This window comes from Hemicordylus capensis, chromosome 2 (assembly GCF_027244095.1).
Source record: "Hemicordylus capensis ecotype Gifberg chromosome 2, rHemCap1.1.pri, whole genome shotgun sequence".
Taxonomy (NCBI): Eukaryota; Metazoa; Chordata; class Lepidosauria; order Squamata; family Cordylidae; genus Hemicordylus; species Hemicordylus capensis.
Window position 1 is genome coordinate 401,478,390 of NC_069658.1, and position 15,794 is coordinate 401,494,183.

General features: G+C 44.1%; 1 protein-coding gene across 2 annotated transcripts in view; it reads left to right on the forward strand.

Annotated features, from left to right (window-relative positions):
• SLC26A11 (solute carrier family 26 member 11) overlaps positions 1 to 15,794 on the forward strand; it is a 44,003-nt gene that overhangs the window by 25,693 nt on the left and 2,516 nt on the right. For both annotated transcript variants that reach the window (XM_053299020.1, XM_053299021.1), the window contains exons 9-15: positions 656 to 706; positions 1,055 to 1,115; positions 1,743 to 1,798; positions 2,477 to 2,617; positions 7,610 to 7,737; positions 8,146 to 8,245; positions 9,651 to 9,784. In XM_053299020.1, coding sequence (XP_053154995.1) covers positions 656 to 706; positions 1,055 to 1,115; positions 1,743 to 1,798; positions 2,477 to 2,617; positions 7,610 to 7,737; positions 8,146 to 8,245; positions 9,651 to 9,784 — 671 coding nt within the window. The remainder of the gene's footprint in view (positions 1 to 655; positions 707 to 1,054; positions 1,116 to 1,742; positions 1,799 to 2,476; positions 2,618 to 7,609; positions 7,738 to 8,145; positions 8,246 to 9,650; positions 9,785 to 15,794) is intronic.

A 15,794-nucleotide genomic window follows, 5' to 3' on the forward strand; every position in this document is an offset into this window, starting at 1 on the left:
TGAGTAACCATTGCTCAATTTCTTTCAGAATCATGCCTCCAAGGAAGGTCTGCCTAATCTTATAGTAGCCAAATGTAAAGCATAGCTATTCCCATGTCTGCTGTTTTTGTTTTGGCCCTGTCTAGAAAAGGGAAAATATAGCTTTTTCCAGGTGGCAGAGCTCTCGAATAGAGGGGCGGGTGGGAGAGTTCTTCTCTTTCCTTATATTAGGGGTAGGCAGCTTTGGCTTTCCAGCCAAATACATAGTGGTTGGGAACAATGGGAGTTGTAGCTCAACAACAACTGGAGAGGCATTTAGGCATCAGGCCAGGGAGGGCATGGCATGGCATCAGGCCCTTCTGTGATTAGGCTGGCTCAACTTTAGCCGTCCTGCAGATGTTGGCCTAAAACTCCCATAATCCCTGGCTATTGGCCACTGTGGCTAGGAATGATGGGAGTTGTAGTCCAAAAACACTGGAGTGGGGGCTAAGTTGAGCAGGCCTGCTCTATATGGTTCAGTTCTTGTTAGATTGAGCCAGGATCACTTGCAGCTCCTCCTTCCTTATTATCTCGTATCCTCCTCCTGTTTGCAGTGCCTCATGGGGCTTTTACTCAGGGGGAAACTACAGGCTCTGTTTGTCCTAGTCTAATTTCTAAATTTCTCTCTTGTTTCTAGCTTCTCAAAATAACTACCAAATTGATCTCAACCAGGAGCTTTTAGCTATGGGTAAGGATTTTTCATGGACGAATCTAAATACTGTAGGATTGTCTTTGAGGGATACCCAGACAGACTGGAGATAAGCTTGGGAGGGAAAACACGTGCTTGCACAAGAAAAGGACTTCTGGGATGACTGTGAAAGGCATGTGGAAGGAAGAGTCCTTGCAGATGGGTATACTCTCTGATGATAAAACAAGCAAACAGAAAATGTGCCATTCTCTCCAAGGTTTGGTATTCCCTGATTGTTTTTGAAGTGGTCTTAGTGCTTTCTTGAGATAAACAATTGTTTATCATTGTGTTTATCATTGAGACATTGTGTCTGTCCCTTAATCCCTCTTCTTCTTCCATCATCACCAGGTTTCAGTAACCTCCTAGGATCCTTTGCCTCCTCCTACCCAGTCACAGGTAGCTTTGGCCGGTGAGTTAACGTCATTGTCCCTTAAAACTCTTGGACTGTCGAGCATACATACAGTCAGGGCTGTGGAAAGGTGTACTTTTTCCTACCCTTTCAGTACATGCTTATGAGTGAAGTGTGGATTTGAATCCACTTTAGCATTTACAAGTGTGGAAGTGAGGCTGGCTAACTTGTTTGGACTTCTGCTTTTAGACTTGGTTTATTTTATTGCTATAGGCCACTTCAGGAACAAAATAGGACTGATTTAAGCAGGGTATAGATCTTAAAATGAGGCCCTCTGAAGTACAAGGGGTAGATGATGTTTGAGAACTATTCTGAGGTCTACTGCCAAGCCCTGTCTGTTGGTGGGAGCAGAAATGAGCAGGTTCTCCTCAGAACGAAGCCCTTGTTTTAGAAGAACTGCTTCCTGGGCAGAATGTCAATTTGCATAATCTCCAGTATGTGTCTGAATCCTAGTACAACAACAAATATTTATATACCACTTTTCAACAAGAGAAATACACAGAGAAATAATAAATTAAAAAGATGGTGAACATCACTAAGATCTCCTTAGGCTAACCACTTTCCCCAAACAGTTGTTATTGGGGCTACTTTGTCTTTATGTAATGGCATGATTTGTTTGTGCTGCAGGACAGCCGTGAATGCTCAGACAGGTGTGCGCACTCCTGCAGGAGGACTTGTTACAGGTAGGGCCCAGAAGGGTGCCTTGGTGCCTGCTGAATGGAGGTGGTGTTAAAGGCTCTTACCTGAGCTCGACTACATAACTGACACTCTGTTGTTGTCACTTCTTTGAAGATAAAACTTTACTTTGTTACTGCTTGGTAGACCTTTTGACTTTGGGTTCTGCTCAAACTCAAGAATTTATTTTTTAAGTAAAAATTGTTAAATGGAAATTTGTCAGTGTAAATAAGTCTCTCTCTGAACTGTAAAAGCAATCTCAGTTAACACTGCTATGAAGTTAAGAGAATATTATACCTTTCTTAAAAGCAGTGAAGCTCTTAATGAGAATTCACACAATTTTTTTCCTATGGAAAAATTAGCATTATAATTTTGCAGCATTGCTTTATTGCTGGTAAATGGAATCGGTTTGCTCTATTAATCTGAGATGGTTATTTAGAACCAGCAAAGCAAATGTATTGTTTTGCTAGGAAGCCAGCACAGTAGTTAGGCTGGATGAAACACTGTATTTTAAATTCCAGCTTGGTAGTGATGTGGTTTATATAATGTAGTTCTCCTCCTGTCTGTCTTGGATGATGATGCACTCTGTCCATCCAGCCCAGGTTTTCCCTGCTGTATCACACAGCATATGCCTACTTGGCATTAGGCCTGAAGAGTTTACACACTTTGCCTCATTCTCTCCACAGGGGCCCTGGTGCTGCTGTCTCTGGCCTACCTTACCTCCCTCTTCTACTTTATTCCCAAAGCAGCACTGGCAGCTGTCATTATCTGTGCCGTGGCTCCTATGTTCGATGCCAGGATCTTCCGCACCTTATGGCAGGTTAAAAGTATGAGCGTGAACGTCCTGTTCCTTTTGAAGCTGAAACATTGGGGATCTTGTAATTCTTCTTTGAAGCATATTGAAGCTGTTTTAGAGTAGGTTTTTTTTTGTAAACGCATCCTGAAATTCTGTTTTGAATATTTGGGAATAGCAGGACAGTTTAGTGTGCAGGGTGGGGAGCAGAGTTCCTTCTAAGGCGTGCACATGTTTCACAAGTTTTTAATGTCTGCTCGGTTAATTTTAGATCCCATTCAGGTTGAATAGGAAAAGCCCCACTCCGAATGCACACGTTGCCTTGATACTTCTGCCCAGAACAAAACTCATTCTTATAGCAGACAGATGAGAAAAAATAGAGGGAACACTGGACTGGGGTGGAGGCAGACTGTGAGCTTCTTGCACTGCTGGCGTGGTCTTGACACAGTAGTTCAGGCGGCCTCTACTCTCCTCCTTTCTTCTTCTCTTCTCAAACCCCAGGTCAACAAAGTGCAGCATGTCTGCTACAACATTCCCACAACTCAGGTTGAATTGAGATGAACAGTAAATTTGGATCTCCGCAGAATTCAAATATTAATTCAAAACTTCAGAATTTTGCAAAGCACTTAGAGCTGCTTTTGAGTATGATCACCAGAATTCATGGGTAGATTCTTTAAAGAAATTGTGTGAGTACTTCCATGTGCTGGGGGAATTTACTCATCCATCTAACTTTGCTGGAACTGAATCTGTTAACAGAAACAAATGAGAGTTGAGAATCTCTTGTTTTGTAGATACATCTAGGAAATCCTGTATTCTCCTTTCCATATGTTCATATGGAGGTTGCTCACCCAAACACTTTAAAAAACCAAATCCAGTCAGCCGCACTGAGTTAAAAAAAATAAAAAATACCCTGAATTTTCTTTGGTAATAGGAAGCAACAAATTTAAAGAACTAGTAGGTGAGGCCCATCGTTGACCGGGCAAAGCCATTTTTCATAGATTACACAGCTAGGAAAAGTTCACAAAATGAAATCCAGGAAACCCTCTAATATCTCAGGGGTAACATTTGTGGAAACCATGATATTGGTGTGCATGACCCAACCCCCCAAATGGGGTTAGGTTCTTTAGTTAAACAATCCACTTCTAAAACAAGAGTAGATGGAGCAGCTTGCACAGGGAGAGTGGCTATCTAAACTTTAAACCTCCCCCACGCATTAGCAGAGAAGTGTGAGGAGGTACAAAGTTGAAACAGCCCCTCTTCCTGCACTTCAAAGCTGACACACAGGGAAGTTTAAAGAAGCTGAGCAAGAGGGGAACGTGGATGGAGCAGCCTGTGCCTCCCATGCCACTTATTTAACTCTCCCTGGGTGCTAGCTAAGAAGTGGAGAGATTGGCTATTTGAACTGTACACCAGTGTATTTAGTGGGGTAGAAAACCACGATGAATCGGAACTACCCCCTGCAGTAACTAAATTGGTATACAGAGTAGTGGCCCATGAACGGGTGAAACTGCTATTTGAAGGCCACTTGTTTATGTCAAGGGATGTTTGATTAATGTGCTTGCAAATAGGAAGAACAGTTTGAAATGTTTAGGATTTCAACCCCAAACATTATTCACTTTACTGAATAATTATCATATATGGTAAATTTTTGAATCAAGCGAGATTTGAATGTGAGAAACATCTGCCTCTCTTGGTCATGATTTTGTTTTGTAATTATTGATCTGATTATTAAATCTGAGATCAATAATAGTTAAAATATAATCCAGATTCTTTTCTAAGAGAGAGAGAGAGAGAGAGAGAGAGATTTTCCCAGTGGAAAAAGTAGTTTATTCAGCTAACTTCAGCCACAGGATTTTGTATGCAAAATTTGATGTGTGTAGGTCATTGGGAAGTATGACTTTATTTCATACAAACCAACACAGTTTTCAAAATATATAATACATTAGTAGGTGAGGCCCATCATTGATCAGGTAAAGGGGGATAGTGGAATTTTCCTTCATCAGCTTCCAAAAGGGAGGTTAAAGAACAATTGAAAAATTGTAGGATTTCAACTTGAAACAGTATTATTCTTATTGAATAATGATTATATATAGTAAATCATAGTAAATTTGAATCTGAGAAAGATCTGCTTTTCTTGGGCATGCTGTTTTTGAATTATTGATCTGATTAAGAGTTAAAAATTTAAATAATAACAATTAAAATATGATTATACTCAGAATTCCTACAAAAGAAATTATATAAACTTTTCCCAATTATATTCTAGTATTTTAAAGAAGTAGTACATTCTGCTAATTTAAGTGGCAGGATTGTTGATGCAAAATTTGGTATCTAGGTAATCCGGCAGGATGATATTTAGAATTTCTTCAAAACAAAAAAATACAGTATAAATTATTTAATCTTTCACTGAGCTTATTCTGGTGGTGTTCCGGTGTCAAAATGGTGGTACATATGCTGGTAATGTCTAGGCTGGATGGATTACTGCAATGTGCTCTATGTGAGGCTGCCTTTGTGCGTAGTCTGGAAACTACAGTTGATCCAGAATGTGGCAGCCAGGTTGGTCTCTGGGTCCAGAGCAGAGACCATATTACTCCTGTGTTGAAAGAACTGCACTGGCTGCCAGTACATTTCCAGGCAAAATACAAAGTGCTGGTTATTACCTATAAAGCCCTAAATAATTTAGACCCTGGGTATTTAAGAGAATGTCTTCTTCGCCATTAGCCCCACCGCCTGTTAAGATAATCTAGAGAGGTTCATCTGTGGTTGCCGCCAACTTGTTTGGCTACTTGGGAACAGACCTTCTCTGTTGCTGCCCCTGGACTTTGGAATACGCTCTCTGTTGAAATAAGAGCCTCCCCATCTCTGGCAACTTTTTAAAAGGCACCGAAGACACATTTATTCACCCAGGCTTTTAATTAGATTTTTGGTTTTGATATTTTAATGTTGGGTTTAAAATGATTTTAATGGTTTTATTGATTTAGTTTTGATTAAAAAAAAAAAAAAATTTATGTAAACCACCCTGAGCCATTTTTGGAAGGGCAGTATATGGATCAAATAAATAAAATAAAATAAGAGCCAGCATAGCTTAGTAGTTAGAGTGTTGGACTAGGATCAGGAAGACCTGAGTTAGAATCCTCATTCAACCATGAAACTCACTGGGTGACTCTGGGTCAGTCATGTGTCTCTCAGTTTAACCTACTTCACAGAGCTTTTGTGAGGATAAAAATAACCATGTACACTACTCTTATATCCTGCTCGGAGGGAGTGGGATATAAATGTAAAAGAAAAAAATAATAAAACTAGTGCATTCAGATAACTTCAGTGGCAGGATTGTATATGCAAAATTTTGTATTCGTAGGTCTTTGGGAAGTATTACTTCATTTCACACACTTTTCCCCCCCGCCCCCTACAAAATATATAATAGATGATGATCCCACCTTCTGAACAAATAAAGAAATCTACCAATGTTCCTTTTCTGATGTGCTTGCTCTATGAAAAACACAAGTGATACTGCTTCTGGAAACACTTTTTCACCTGCAGAAAGCTACCTATGGTAGATCTCTCAGTGCTGGAATTTAATGTAGATCTATGTGTTTTGCAACCCATAGCCTAAGGAATGTCTCCCTATTAAGACAGCTAACACTGGCTCTTGAAATTTACCTCTTTTAATGTGCCCAAGACTACTACTTTGTTTTTAAAAGTGCTTCACAAGTTAATGGGGGGAGGGGAGTATCACATTTTGTAGAATGTCAACTTCAACCTGACTGAGTGTGGGAAATTGGTTGTGTTTTTTCCGCCATTTCCCTGTGGCTTATGCTTAATAGTGTGTATGAAGGTGTGAATGTGCACTTCCCTTTCCTGTTGTAACATTCGAAGTCCCCCATTATATAGCTATAATATTATAGTCTGTGAGTACGTGAGGTAGAGCTCAGGAGTGCCTTTGCACAGCTTCTGCTAGTGTGCCAGCTGCGTCCAGTGTTCTCTCCTAATTTTATTCATTTATTTATTTTTCATCATCAGTGAGTGGGAAGTTTTGTTCTGGGCGGCAATATTACAGCAGTGTACGCACATAACTCTCTCTCTCTCTCTCACTCACTTGTTGCGCAAAATTGATCATCTCCCCCCCCCAGGCCCCCACCTTGACATTCTGGCGGTCCCTCTAGGCCACCAGGTGAGCCGCCGCCACTGCCTTCTGTCCTCCCTCCGTCATCCTCTGTCTACAGATCTCAATGGAAGTCTCACAAGATCTGCAGCCGGAACTGGAGGAGGCGGCAGCCTGGCCAGGGAGGGGGAAACGGGGTGCCAGGCAGTTGGGCAGCAGTGGCGGGTGCAGCAGAGACTCTGTGCCTTCCAGGAACTGTTGCACAGGGGCCTGGGGGTTTGTGTGCACACGTGCACCTTAGAGGGAGAAGGCAGATCTGGCCACAGTTACCCATGCTATAGTCACATTACAGCTGGATTACTGTCATGCATTTTACATGGGGATGCCCTTGAAGAATATTCAGAAACGTCAGTTGGTGCTATTCTGTCTTTTTATGGCTGGGTGTGTGTGTGTGGTTTTAACTTATTTTAATGTTTTAATGTGGTTTTTATGGCATTCTCTTGTCTTTCAGTTTTTAACAACTGCCTTGGCATGTCTTATGAAAGTCAGTATAGAAACTGAACAATAAATAGATTATAAGGTAGAATTTCTCCCTTCCATTGCCAACTCATACGGATACAGGGTGGATTCTGGTTTGGTTAATGGTGAAACATGTGAGGTAAAAGGAAAATTGAAGTAATCTTGAGCTGAAACTGTGCCTGGAGAAGCTGAAGAAAATATATGTAATGCGAACATGGCCTTGCACAGTCTTCAGTTCCAGTCACCTCTATGCTTATGAAATTCAAACTTGTAAAATAAATCCTTTGTACGTAAGAAGATGCTGCTTTCAGTTTTGCTGTATGTGTTGCTCTCCCTGGGGTGTGGCAGCAATTGTGCTGTAGGAAGGGAAGTGTCAGTAATCGGGTCCCACACATTCATCTCTTTCAGGGCTGGACCAGGTGCCGCTGTGTGTGACGTTTGTGCTGTGCTTCTGGGAGGTGCAGTATGGCATCATGGCAGGGGTGGTGGCCTCGGGTATTCTCCTGCTCTACCCCATTGCCAGGCCTCACATAAAGGTTTGTTTTGACTTCACTGAGTTAGATCTGAAGGTCTACACTGCTTGACAAAGGCTTAGGGAGGCAATTCTTGTAACTCAAGAAATCTGGATGGCAACCACAAGGAAGAGCTTATACAAAGACTTTCTTCTGTCTCTACCTGCTTGTGTCCCTCCTGCGAATGAAATGGCTAATGGTTGCCTCAGGCCATGCAGAGTGATGAGGGTGGCATTTTTAAACACATCGATGACCCTTGCCCTTACTTGCAAATCAATTTTCAACATGACTGGGATTTCTCATACAGAAAACAGATATTGCACATCCTTTCAGTGTAAGAATTAGCAGCCTTTGGGTGGATTTCTTTTAACTTCAGAGAGAGGGAGAATGGGTGTTGATGGTCAGTAATCGCATTGTGTTCATGTTCCACAGGTCTTGGAGTATGAGACGTTGCTCATACAGCCTGCCAGCGGTTTATATTTCCCAGCTATTGAGTTCCTCCGGGATACTGTGCACAAACGTGCCCTTTCAGGTACAGTGTATAACTGGAAATCCCTGGCGTGGAGTTGACTAAATGGAATTGAACTGGATCTGTAAGGAAAAGTCTCTCTGAACAAAGCTTGTCAGGCACCCATAGTTTGGGCAATAGCATCTGCATGCAACTACCATAGGACCACAAGGGGGAGATGACAAGTGTTGAAGAGGACCAAATGAAACAAATAAATGCTACCAGTGCTTGGTTCTCTATGGATTTCAAGCAGGAAGCAAGCACTCCATGTTGCAGTGTACTCCCTATCAAAGGTCAGTAGGGCACAGGACCTAGGTAAGGGACAGTGTATTCACCATGAGAGGACTTCTGACTGACACCAACTTGATCCAAACTCTCTCAATACAGTACTATAAACAATGTTCCCTCTAAGGTACTGTGCTGGACTAGGACTGGGGAGACGCGAGTTCAAATCCCCCTTCAGCCATGAGACTTGCTGGGTGACTCTGGGCCAGTCACTTCTCTCTCAGCCTAACCTACTTCACAGGGTTGTTGTGAGGAGAAACTTAATTATGTAGTACACCGCTCTGGGCTCCTTGGAGGAAGAGCGGGATATAAAATGTTAATAATAATAATAAGCAGCAGCAGCTCAACACCATAGGGGCCACAGAAATCACCATCAGCCAATTACAAAAAGCAACTTTACTGGGAACAGCCTATATTCTGTGACGATATCTATAATAACACAAGAACAATATTGATAACAAAATTCTGATATCCCAGGTCCTTGGGACGGACTTGATGTCTGGATAAAACAAACCAGTCAATAACACCTGCCTGACTGTATAAACAAGAAATAATAATAATAAGGTGTGTGCGTGTGCACGCTCACAAGTTTTTTGATGTCCGCTCAGTTAATTTGAAATCCTGCCCGGTGCATGCACGCACACCAGGTACTTCCTGGTACTTCTGGTTAAAGAGGAGACCAGATGGCAATGAGATATGCTGCTGCCCCGATGGAGCTTCTAGTAACAGTGCACCGGCAGGGGTGAGAGTGGAGGGAGGAGTAAGTGCACCCTCCCCTACCCTTAAAGTTTTCCCGCCCCACCTTCGAACTTCCCCCGCCTGTTTCCATGCACATCCCTACTGTGTTGCAGGTGTTGCTGAGAAGCTAGTATAGCTTCAGTCCTCTGCTAGGAGAATGATGCAGATCTCAAAAGAGTCCTGTTTCTTTCTCAGCACAATAATGCCCAAATGGTCCCTTGGAACCTACCAGTGAGTTGTGGGTAGGACTGAAAGCTGAGAGAAAGACAATGCAGCCCATGGGACTAAGAAGCTTGCACTTACAGGCTAGGGCTTGAAACTGATCAACAGGCCTCAATCAGCTAGTATTCACTTGTTAGGAACAGCTGCTCTGCCTATATTTGACCTTTTTGTCATCTGTCTTCAGCATTCCAACTGCGCAGTGTCATCCTGGACTGCACCCATGTCAGTGGCATTGATTACACGGTGGTGATGGGACTGTCAGAGCTGCTCCGGGAATTCCGGTCCAGGAGAATCTCTTTGATCTTCGTTGGCTTGCAGGTTGGTAAGAGCCACAACTTGGGAGGAACAAATGTCCCTTGTGGCTGGATAATTCTACGCTAAAAAAAAATAAAAATTGGGCAGACTTGAGTCCTAGCAGCTCTCATTTTGGAAATTGAGCACTATACTACAATGCAAAGGGAGTAAGCCTATGAGATACCCAGAATCTTGTTCTAGAATTCTGCCCATCCATTCAAAATAAATGGAGCTGCCTTTTTCTTTCAGGCCATTGGTCCACCTAGCCCAGTACTATTTGCTCTGTCTTGTAGTTGGTTCCCTAAGATGTCATTCGGAGGCCTTTTCAAGCCCAACTGCCTGAGATGCTTTTAACCAGAGGTGCAAGGGACTGAAGCTTAGACATGCAGAGGATGTGCTCTATCCCTCAGCTATGGCTCCTCTCCATCCATCCCAGATCCTTTGTTTCTTGCTTCAGACCCAGGGGTGCACTTAGGACTGAATCTCGGGGATCTGGTCCAGTTTGCCACCGTGGCAGGGGCCTCTGAATGCTCCCCCTAGGAGCCTCTGACAGCATGTATGCCCACCATAAGAACAGCCCTGCTGGATCAGGCCCAAGGCCTATCTAGTCCAGCATCCTGTTTCGCACAGTGGCCCACCAGATGCCGCCAGAAGCCACAGACAGGAGTTGAGGGCGTGCCCTCTCACCTGCCATTGCTCCCCTGAAACTGGTACTCAGAGGCATCCTGCCTTTGAGGCTGGAGGTGGCCCACAGCCCTCCAACTAGTAGCCATTGATAGACCTCTCCTCCATGAAGTCATCCAAAGCCCTCTTAAAGCCATCCAGGTTGTTGGCTGTCACCACATCCTGTGGCAGAGAGTTCCACAAGTGGATCACACGTTGTGTGAAAAAGTACTTCCGTTTGTTGGTCCTAGACCTCCTGACAATCAATTTCATGGAGTGACCCCTGGTTCTAGTGTTGTGTGAGAGGGAAAAGAATCTCTCTCTCTCCACTTTGTCCACACCATGCATGATTTTATAGATCTCTATCATGTCTCCCCGCAGTCGTATTTTTCTAAACTAAAAAGCCCCAGGTGTTGTAGTCTTGCCTCATAAGAAAGGTGCTCTAGGCCCCTGATCATCTTGGTTGCCCTCTTCTGTACCTTCTCCAGTTCAACAATGTCCTTTTTTAGATGTGGTGACCAGAATTGTACGCAGTACTCCAAGTGTGGTCGCACCATAGTTTTGTATAAGGGCATTATAATGTTAGCCGTTTTATTTTCAGTCCCCTTTCTAATGATCCCTAGCATTGAATTTGCCTTTTTCACAGCTGCCGCACATTGAGTTGACACTTTCAATGAGCTGTCCACCACAACCCCAAGATCCCTCTCCTGGTCCGTCACCGACAGCTCGGATCCCATCAGCATATATTTGGTTGGGGTTTTTCGTCCCAGTATGCATCACTTTACACTTGCTAACATTGAACCACATTTGCCATTTTGTCGCCCACTCCCCCAGTTTGGAGAGATCCTTTTGGAGCTCCTCACAATCCGTTTTGGATTTCACTACCTGGAAGAGTTTGGTATCATCTGCAAATTTGGTCACATCGCTGCTTACCCCTGCTTCTAGATCATTTATGAATAAATTAAAAAGCACCAGTCCCAGTACAGATCCCTGGGAGACCCCACTTTTTACTTCCCTCCATTGTGAAAACTCTCCATTTATACCTACTCTCTGTTTCCTGTCTTTCAACCAGTTAGCAATCCACACATGTACTTGTCCCCTTATCCCATGACTGTTAAGTTTCCTCAGGAGTCTTTGATGAGGAACTTTGTCAAAAGCTTTTTGGAAGTCCAGGTAGACTATGTCAACTGGATCACCTTGATCCACACACTCGTTGACACTCTCAAAGAAGTCCAAAAGGTTGTTGAGGCAAGATTTACCTTTGCGGAAGCCATGCTGGCTCACTCCCAGCAGGGCCTGTTCTTCTAGGTGCTTTACAATTTTATCCTTGAGGATGCTTTCCATCAATTTGCCTGGAACGAACGTTAGGCTAACCGGCCTGTAATTTCCCGGATCGCCCCTGGATCCCTTTTTGAAAATCAGTGTTACATTTGCTACTCTCCAGTCCTCTGGTACAGAGCCCGATTTCAGGGATAAGTTAAATATTTTGGCAAGGAGGTTGGCAATTTCACATTTGAGTTCTTTGAGGACTCTTGGATGGATGCCATCCGGCCCTGGTGATTTGTTAGCTTTCAGTTTTTCTAGACAGTTTAGAACATCATCCCTTGTCACTTCTATCTGACTCACCCTGCATCAACAGGTTGCGGGCTGGCTGCATGTGTAACTGGCCTCGTCATCGACTCTGCAACAATGTGTGTGCTGCCTGGCGGGGCAAGCCCTCCAAATGTTATGTCCCTGTGCTGCCCAACTAATGGCCTCTAAGTGCCGCTGCTGGTGGCCATCTGGACTGCGCAGGCAGGTGGTGGCGCACTGTTACAACTTGGTGGAGGGGATGAGGCTGTGTTGCTGCTAGCAGCTGTGTGCCACCGGAAAGAAAAACCTGCTGTGTGTGGCCCTGCCTCCAGTCCTGGCAGCCATGTGCTTTGCTGCCCGGCGGGGCGGAGGTCCTCCAAATGTCTTCACGCTGGCCATATGCACGTGCCTTGGTGTGGGTGATGATCTAAGTGCTTATCGGGGTGGGGGCCTTCCCAGACCCACCAGACAATCACCTGGATATTTAGAGAAACGAAACAAGTCTTGTTTTGTAGATGAGCAAGATTGATTGGGTTGCATAGCTTGACCATGCCAATGTTATTGAGTGAGCGCAGCATTGGCAGGTCCTGCAGAGCTGGTTGTGTGCCCCTAAAAGCTCTCCTAGCACTTCTCATAAGAAGAAACAGACCCTACTTTTGCTGGGGCGAAAAACTGATTTGCATCATAACTGCCTACCACTTCTACTTTCAGTTCTTCCAAAGGAGTGGTAATAGGGAGATCAACATTTTGTTTTGAATGAAAACCTCTTGGGGTTTTGCTTTTCTACATGAGGTTTTAACTGCTTGTCATGTTCATAAGTCAAAGAAAAGCTTCCACCTCTGCTAAGCAAAGCAGGCATGTATCAAAAGAACAAGCCTGCAAGACACGCCTTCTCCACCCCTGCTCCCAGTTTCTGTAACCATGGTCTCTACTGCGTAACCATGGTCTCTACTGCAGCAACACACGGCTTTTTCTTGTCCTTTTCCCATGCAGATAGAGATGTGTTTGTGTTTTGATTCCTACATTTGCTTCCCACCCCCCAATACCACTCACAAGGCGGTTTGCTGGAAGGCACATCTAGCAGTGCACTTCAGCAGAAACAAGAGAGCAGTATCTCTCCTGAGTCCCGTGATAAGATTGTCTTCCCCGCAAAAAAAAACCCATCCCCTCTCTCTGTGTGACCCACTCCCAGATGGTGATGAATTGGTTAAACAAGATGAAACACTTTAATAGTATTAATATGGGGTTTCTGGAAATGTTTCTGATGCCTTGTATTGATTGGAATATGAAACAGTTCAATATGTTAAATTGTTGGGTGCATGAGGAGATACTTTGGAGTGACAAGACAAGGGAACTGCTTATTGGGTGGGGAGCAAAAGGGAATCGTGTGGCAAGCCAGGAAGGGGGAAAGACAGAAACTGGTACACCTCAGAGAAATAAATAAATAGGAGGGGGGAGGCAAGCGCTTCTCCAGTGAGGGCTGTGGGATTGCACAGAAGTAAATGAATCATGATTCAGTTCAATGGGCTTCCTTTTAATTAAGTGAATGTTTTCTCTCCCTGCCCTTAGTAAGCAAGTGGGATTGCACAGAAGTAAATGATTTAGTTCAATTGGCTTCCTCTTCAGTAAATGTTCGTGCAAAAGGGTTGGAGTCAGAAATCTGCTCAGCTGCACTAGTATGAGTCTCTGGCCAAAGTAGCCAGACTACTCAAGGGGGAATGCACATAAGAACCCAGTTGGAAAAATAAGAATAATAAAACTCATCCCTCCCCTCCCCTTCTGTGTTGACAAGCTCAAGTTACAGGTGAAACTCGGAAAATTAGAATATCGTGCAAAAGTCCATTAATTTCAGTAATGCAAATTAAAAGGTGAAACTGATATATGAGACAGACGCATTACATGCAAAGCGAGATAAGTCAAGCCTTAATTTGTTATAATTGTGATGATCATGGCGTACAGCTCATGAAAAGCCCAAATCCACAATCTCAGAAAATTAGAATATTACATGGAACCAAGAAGACAAGGATTGAAGAAAAGAACAATATCGGACCTCTGAAAAGTATACAGTATACTGTGCTTGATTGGCCAGCAAACTCGCCTGACCTGACCCCATAGAGAATCTATGGGGCATTGCCAAGAGAAGGATGAGAGACATGAGACCAAACAATGCAGAATTGCTGAAGGCCGCTAATGAAGCATCCTGGTCTTCCATAATACCTCATCAGTGCCACAGGCTGATAGCATCCATGACACGCCGCATTGAGGCAGTAATTGCTGCAAAAGGGGCCCAAACCAAGTACTGAATACATATGCATGCTTATACTTTTCAGAGGTCTGATATTGTTCTATTCTTCAATCCTTGTCTTCTTGGCTCCATGTAATATTCTAATTTTCTGAGATTGTGGATTTGGGGTTTTCATGAGCTGTACGCCATGATCATCACAATTATAACAAATTAAGGCTTGACTTATCTCGCTTTGCATGTAATGCGTCTGTCTCATATATCAATTTCACCTTTTAATTTGCATTATTGAAATTAATGGACTTTTGCACGATATTCTAATTTTCCGAGTTTCACCTGTATATTGGAAGCAAGCAAGCGGAGGAGGAGGGAGTTGTGGGGTTTGAGATCTGTGGGTAGTAAAGGAGGAGAAAGCCGAGATTTCTCCCTGCCTGTCTCTCTTCCCGCGGCGAGGGGGCAGAGGAAGAACTGTCCATACTGCAACATGCTGCAACTCCATTGCAAGCCTCCCTACCACAGAAAAATACAGCTGCTTTCCTGCAACACTATTATCACGTTATAGGGCCATAATGCAGCATTAAAATTTGAAATAAGGCATTGGAAATACGGACAGCACTTTGCTGACAGCGCAGCGAGTGTGTTGTCAAAACACTTGCAATATGGAGGGCCACTTATGGGACACGTGGCAGCGTGTAATCTGGAAAATGCCCTGGAATCAGTATCAGTCTCCAAGTGACTCTTGCAAGCAGTCCTGGAGACTTCAATGGTATTGATATTGTGAAAATATTGAGGGGGGAAATACATGCAAAAGGACAGGGTGGAGCGGAGGGAAGGAGCAGAATGCAAAGAGCCAAGCCAGAAGCTTCCCAGATTGTCTGCAAACGTAGTTTCTCCCCTGCTTGGTGCTGCTGTTTCTGCAGTGATTTATTTTCCTCCCCATCTGCGTGATGATCTCCTAACTGTGCAGGTGTGCCTCACAGTTGGGAAGAGATGCCGGGCCAAACAGCAGGCCACGGCATTGCTCTGGTAGCCGCTGCTGCCCAGCAGGGGTGGGGGGAGGTAGTAGGACTGCTGGTCCCCCCCCCCGCAGCCATCCTTTCGGCTGCATGGTGGCTGGAATTAGCATTAAAAACAAAAGACGGAGTTTTGCAGCTGCAGGGGGCCAAGCGCAATGGCCCCACATGGAGGTTCGCGGCGGGGTGGGTGGATGAGTGGTGGTAAGCGCAATGGCCCCGCAGACCATGAAAAAAGGCCTAGTGGGCTGGATGTGACCCGCCAGCCAGGTGTTGTGCGCGCCTATTTCACATCCTTACATCATTGTAAAAAGTAATGCATTCAGCTTATTTACGTGGCAGGGTTGTCCATGCAAAATATGGTATCTCTCTGCAAGTCAGTGGAAAGTATCTTATTCAGAATCTCTATTTGGGGAGCGGGGGTGGGGGGAGATTTTCCAGCTTTTTCTGAGCATGTTCTGGTGTCAAACATAGCACATTGCATCTTATGTGGCGCGAGGGGGGCCTGTTGGGGGTGGGGCTCCAAAAGGCCTTTAGGTCCAGG